Here is a 7,069-nt window from a genome sequence, read left to right as displayed (position 1 = left end):
TTCATTGGTTAATTAATAAAGAAACTGCTTGGTCTGATAGGTCAGAACATAGGTAGGTGGAGTAGACAGAACAGAATGCTGGGACTAAGGGAAGTGAGTCAGACGCCATGACTCTCCTCTCTGAGACAGACGCTGGTTAGACTCATGTCGGTAAGCCACAGTCAAGTGGCAATACAGATATTAGAAATGGGTTAGATCAATATGTGATAGTTAGCCAATAATGGACTGGAGATAATGGGCCAGGAAGTGTTTAAATAAATATAATTTATGTGTTGTTATTTCGGGTCTAAAGCTAGCCGTGCGGGAGCCAGGCGGGACAAAAAGCAGGCCTGCCGGCAGCTCCTTCTACAGTGTGTGTTACATCTAATCTAACAATCTATCTCTTTATCTACCACCGTACCATTGCCTCACTATATATGTGATCTTTTCCTTACGAAAATTAAGACAATAGCAAAAACCCTACCAACTAAACAATAGAAAGACTTAAAAAGTCTGATGTCAAATTTCCTGGAAAATAAGACCTATTAAAAGATATTTTAAAATACCTTACAAAGGATATTCTGTTGTCTTATCCAAGTGATAAGCAATGCTGTGCACCTGCTCTTGGGCTGACCGAAAGGAGAATTTACTGACTGTGACATCCACTAAGAGCAAAGTGCCAAGGTTGAACTCCTGGACTGCCAGAGGGAGGAGGCCGAGTTCTGAGGCTAGACTACCTGGAGCACAATGTGCCTACCTAGTGAGTACATTCACTTTACTCTGAAAGAGTAAAGAACAAATGAAAGCAGGGACTGCCAAGGGGCCAGCTCAAACTTTACAGGCAGAAAAGTTAAATGGATTCTGGCAAAGAAAGCAAATCAAATGTCCCATTTGTGTTCAGTTTTATCTTTCCCAATTAAAAAAAAAAGCAAATTCTCAAGACAAGAATACTTCTTTGCAATAAATATTTATTACTTTTGTATGGAAGTTTATATAACATATATCATAAATGCACAGAGTCAAGTGAAACTTAGCAGCACCCGTTCTTGCCAGATGCAACATGCAACCCCCTACTCTGCATCCGAGAGCCTGACAGCCACAGCCTAAGAGAGTACTAAGACAGGCCAAGTACAGTATAAAAACAATCAACAGTGGGAGGGGCGAGCTATGGCCAAGACGGAAGGCTTCTAGGTGAGAGTTCTGTTAGAACAACAGTATCTACAGACACCTCTTTAGGTCTCAGACGCCCCATTTTCAAAGAGGGTCGGGAATTAATTCCATCAGTGGGGGATGGAAAGTACTTTATTCTAGACATCTCGCCCTAAGGTTGGACTCAATGACCACCGAAGTCCCTTTCAGCCCTGAGTATCTTGCAATAGCCCTACTTAGTAGACAGTCTTCTGGCTCCGAGTTGAAAATCTGGCTGGAAATATAAACAGACTTCTACATAAAACACACATTTACCAGCTATGATTCGGAATTGGCAAGATGAGGCTTTACCAGAGTTGAGAGGAAAACATGCAAAATCGTCCCCAGTGATTACACTGTTTCGGCTGCACTGAGCTCCATCTAATGGTGCTCATGCAAGGCCAGAGCAGGGTCAGCTGCTGTCACATCCAACTTGCTCTTGCCCGACAGAGGGACATGGGCTTCGTTTTTAAGTTCCCAAGAATGTCACAGGAAGAGCTTCAAAAACAACTCCCTCTCCCTACCAGATTTGTCCTTTTCCATTTGGCAAACATTGCTTTATTTTTTTATCATCCTCCCTTCTGTTTTACAGAGAACATAAGCCAATATGGCAACAGGCTTCTTGTTTATTTCCTTCCTCTTCAAAAACAAAGCCATGGCTTGGGTACATTTATCAGAACAAAGTCCACATAGAAAGGGACTTTTTGTGACTTTAGTGAAAGCCCCAGGAACAGGGCAAGGATGCCACTTTCACTGCTTCTGTTCAGCAAAGAAATGGTGGTCCTCGCCAGGGAAATTAGACAAGACAAAGAATGAAAAAGGAGGAAATTAGAAAAAGGAGGAAGATGAATTGTACCTGTTCAGAAAAAGTGAACACACAGACAAGTCCAAGTCTCAAGGAAACATTATTAAATTAATAAATTCAAAAAATTGCAGGATATCAAATCAACCTATAAGGGTAAGTAGGTTATTTATATTAATAGTCAACTCTGAAAAAGAAATAATCAAAAAGAAGTCACATTCATAGTAGCTACAAAAACTTAAATAAATTGGAATATAATATTTTAAGGATATGAAAGATGTTTACAATGAACTATCCAACACTGACAAAAGTCAAGCAAGGGGCAATTATTTTGAAGAGTCTATGTTCAGGGGTTAGATGATGTTTAAATGGAACCCATGGGCAAAACTTTCTTGTTACTGTGATTAGTAACTTCTCATAGTAACAATCATAGTTTTATTTTTACCAGATTCATACAATATCTATTACAATCTTATTATCATTGTTGCTATTTGATTTACATAATATCAGCAGTAATATCAAAATATGACCCAGCTATATTAACTAGTCCATTGAAACACATCGGTACACTATCATCTTTTTAAGGAGGCGTCGTTACCTTCTTTCTAAAGGACAGCTAGGACTCGATGTCAGAGCCCAGAGTCATTGCCTTAAAACATACTTCTCAACTACTTTTCAAACTGCAGACATTCAGCAGCAGAAATATTTAAAACATACCATAATAGATTTAATAACAATCCAGGAAAGAAAACAGAAGAGAATTTTAAAATTATGCCCATTAATCAATACACAAAGAAGCATCCCAATAATAAACAGCAGCATATAAAAAGCAAGCAAGAATATTTCATTAAAATATGACTAAACCGCATGAAAATATATTCCACAAGAATCCATCTGTCTTATAATGCCTTTCTCCCTTAAGCCTCTGTTTAATGGTGCTGTCCTGAGGAGGTTCCACTCACCAAGGCCACTCTGGGAAACCACCAAGTGCCTGCTTCCCCAGCACATAATCCCACCCGAATACGCAATGCCGCTTGTACTCCGTTTACTTGCAAGGCCCACAGCTTCCAAATGAGTCTTGCCTTTCATGCCCTCAGATCTCCAGTGCTCAGATAATATCTACACTGGAACGAAGACTATTTGGAAAGAACTGAATAATTTCTGCTTTGCTCTCCCAACCTAAACTTCAAGAGAAAGGACAACAGATCAGACCCTAGACAGTTCTTCCTTACAGCTTCCCTTCCATCCCATTCCCTGGGGGCCACTGCAGACACACATACGCGAGCACACTAAGTATCAGAACAAGCCACACAACAATCAACATTAACACAATGTCCCTGTGTTTTAACTCGTAGGTTTCTGATGCTTGACTGTGCACAAGCAAACACCAGACACCATGACATCCCATCTGCAAAGCCAGGATTTCTCTAAGACAAATTCTGTATCATTATCTTCAGATATCTATGTTAACATCACCTTATCTGAGAATGGCAATCTTAATAATCTAATAATTTTTCTCTGTTGACATGATGTCTTCAAGATTATGTGGGGCTGCTGGTCACAAGTCACTTTTGGTCAGAGCAAAACTGTTTTTCTTGTCACTCAACATCTAGCTGGATTAGTTACTTCGTAACCTGTACTCTCCTGAGCACAAAACTCATATATCACTGATACGCATCTATAATATTCATCTTTGAAAACCTAAAACAAACGGCCCTACAGTGTCTTTCTATTGCTATCATGAAAACAATGTAGCTGCCAGTGAGAGTCCACAATGAATAAGCAGAGCCTTAAATATCACTCTTACTTATATAGAATACATAGCTTAAGGACAGAGAGAAAAGATAAATTTTAAAGGCCTGGGTTTGTGCCAAAAAAAGTGTAAACTTCTCAAACACATTTCTTTAAAAAAAATCACCTTAGGTTTTAAAATGAAATTAATATGTAAAAGTTTCCTTTGGCTTCAGAGTGTAAGCCAGAATAACTCTGAGAAGTGTGGCTTGGGCATTTTGCATTCAAGTATGTTAACTCCTTGCAAGGTGTAAAGCTCTGGATAGACCTGAGGTAAATGCTCATGACACAGAAACCATTGGTGACATCACAGACATCCTAGCATGTCTTATCAACCTGACTTCTCCCTCTGCTCTTACCTGCACTTTGAAAGCACCTTCATCCAGTGGTGGAGGAGGAGGGAAGTGTCCAGGGCCAGGAGGAATGGTACCAGGGTCATCCAAAGGTGGAGGTGGGGGTGGGAGAAAATCACCTAGAGAAAGGAAATACATATGTGATGTTTTTTCTTTTCTTTTCTTTTCTTTTTTTTTTGGTTTTTCGAGACAGGGTTTCTCTGTGGTTTTGAAGCCTGTCCTGGAACTAGCTCTTGTAGACTAGGCTGGTCTCGAACTCTCGAACTCACAGAGATCCGCCTGCCTCTGCCTCCCGAGTGCTGGGATTAAAGGCGTGCGCCACCACTGCCCGGCTACATATGTGATGTTAAGAGGGATGCCATTTCATAGTACCGTTTAAAAGATACATCTGCTGACAATGTACTGTAACTGGTTTAGACCGAGTGTTTGCCTTATATAAAAAAAACTTACCTTACTTAGCTAACATGGATTTAATTAATAGCCTTAGCCATCATAGGAGAAAAGGCCAAATTTGATATTACAAAATGGCATAAAAGTTAAGTGTAGAGGGGTCAAGGACATTAAGCAAAGGCAAGGGGTGTGCTTGAGGTGGGGACTAGGGGCACTGAAATAAAAGACTTGATAACTGGCATTAATAAAATCCTAACCAAGCAGAGGAAGACAAGATTTGTAGATATGTAAAAATAAGAAGAAGTTCAATTTATGAGGAAGACAAACTTTGGGAAGTTAGCTAAAATAAAGCTTGCGTACAGGTAGGACAAAGGAAGGCTGTGCTATCATTACCTTCACCTGTACGACCTGGACAACAGACTCACTGTAGGCAGCAAACGAATACCAGCAGACAAGTAACGTAAGCTACAACATGAACAAAGTCAACTACAGCATAGCAAAAACCATCGGAATCCAAACAGGAGAGGTAAGACAAAATAGCTGGGTGCTAAACAGCTAGGTGAGTCACACCCAGAAGGAGTCTAGCTTTCACCGTGAAGACAAGGAACCAGAGAGCAGATGAGCGGACACTTGACCACAAAGTAGATAGTTCAGATATCTAAGTACAATACACTTAAGAAACAAGAATGTCCCCAACCTCTTCAGCCAGCAAGAATGCACATGGAAAAATGATGTGTGTCTACTGATGTCTGAGGCAAACATCCAAAGCTGTATGACATGTTATGAAATAATTAAAAGGGTTTTAAGATTAATTTAATTAGGAAATAGGACAGCAGGGATGGCTTATTTTTTTTAGCCATTTGAAAAAGCATTTTTGTTGTTCCTTTAAAAATGCAGTTTCGATGCTCCACTTAGAAGTTTTCTTTACATGTAAGTGGCTGTTCCTTGCATTTCAGCTTTTGAACAATGGGTGAGTTACAGGAAGCAGGCTTCAGAACCAGATTTCTAGATAATACCAAAGTGTCACAACATGGATACCTGGATGGAAAGTCAGTCTAGGACTAGAGAGGGGAGTCCTGTGAAGGATGGAGAGTCAATGGGGCTTTGAAACACCTGGACTCCAATATCTTTAACACCAAGAGTGCTATAGTGGGAGGGACAGCTAAGAGCAGCCAGGTCTAACTCTGCCACACTCAGCAGCTGAGACACTGTTCCTTGAGCCATCCCATTCAGTCTAATGGGCTGTCCCTTAGGCAGCTGGCAATGGGTTGGTTGATTTTCATACCTCCCTCCCCATCCTGCAATCATGCTCTATGAGAATACTTCTCACTTCACAGTTCATCAGAGCCTCTGAGAGGTACTGGAAGATGCAGGCTGCTGGCCTGCACTCCCACAGACAACAACTGGGCAGCTCTGTGTGTCATGTGGAGGGGCACCAATGATTTGCTTTTCTAAAAAGCCCAGGCAATTCCAGTGACCCCAGTTCTTCTTGGATCATACTTCAAGTTACACTGAATTTTCCAGAGAGCATTCTATACATGCATAAGAACCACAGGATTGGAAAGGCTATAAAACTTCTGCCATGAATGATCTGCCTGTATCTCTGACTTTCTCTTGAGAAACACTTTTCTTTCCTTCCATTCTTTTTTTTTTCTGAGATAGGATTTCTCTGTGTAGCTTTGGTGCCTGTCCTAGATCTATCTCTTATAGACCAGGCTGGCCTCGAACTCACAGAGATCCGCCTGCCTCTACCTCTTGAGTGCTGGGATTAAAGGTGTGCGCCACCACCACCCAGCTGAGAAACAACTTTCTAAACATGTTCTTATCCTGTTAGAGTTACAACTTTAAAACCTATAACAGTTCCCATCCATTGGCCACTACTGAAATCTCCAAGAAAGACACCTAAAACTAGGGGTATCCAAACTCTCTCATATGGATTTGATTCAGGGAGAATCCTTGGGATTGGACAAAATGAGAGGCACCAATGTTTCTTTAAAGCCTGGGGGACTCAACTTGCAGCAAAAACTGAGAAAGTCTGGTGTGGCTGGACACCTTGTGAAATTCTACCTTATATCAGCTTGAAGGAGAAAACTGTGTACAAGGTTTTACATGATGAAGCCATGACTAGGTTATTCCCATCCTAAATTTAGATTCTAGTGTTCTCTCCAGGCCTGTCTTCTGACCTCCTTAAAGCAATATTCCGAGAACCTTTTGATTCATGAGATTCTGTGTGACAGTCACCATACACTATTAAAGCCGACAGTGTTCCTGGCATTCCCATCATACAGGGAGAATAAAAGGCACGTGAGCAGAACAAAATGTTGTAGAAAATTAATTAGAAAATAAAGGTACAGTACTCTGTCTCTGAGATCCCTTTTATGGACACTCCTCCTCACCCCATTTCTCTATAAAAATGAAATATAGAGGTTAACAGGCTGGAGATAACCCTGGAAGGATTACATGGACAGAAAACTGATTTTTTTTAAAAAGAAAAATAATGTAAAAACAACCAAGTTCCTAATCCTTAGCAAGATCATGTAGGTTTTTATTTTTTTTATTTTTTTTT

At 40.5% G+C, this 7,069-nt stretch overlaps 1 protein-coding gene across 1 annotated transcript in view; it reads right to left on the bottom strand.

The window, feature by feature from the left end:
* Positions 1-7,069, bottom strand: part of Lpp (LIM domain containing preferred translocation partner in lipoma) — a 600,182-nt gene that overhangs the window by 317,135 nt on the left and 275,978 nt on the right. The window contains exon 5 of the mRNA XM_026785266.1: positions 4,120-4,232. Coding sequence (XP_026641067.1) covers positions 4,120-4,232 — 113 coding nt within the window. The remainder of the gene's footprint in view (positions 1-4,119; positions 4,233-7,069) is intronic.

This window comes from Microtus ochrogaster, chromosome 2 (genome assembly GCF_000317375.1).
Source record: "Microtus ochrogaster isolate Prairie Vole_2 chromosome 2, MicOch1.0, whole genome shotgun sequence".
NCBI lineage: Eukaryota > Metazoa > Chordata > Mammalia > Rodentia > Cricetidae > Microtus > Microtus ochrogaster.
Note: the sequence above shows the minus strand (reverse complement) of the source record. Positions and strands in the feature narration are given on the sequence as shown.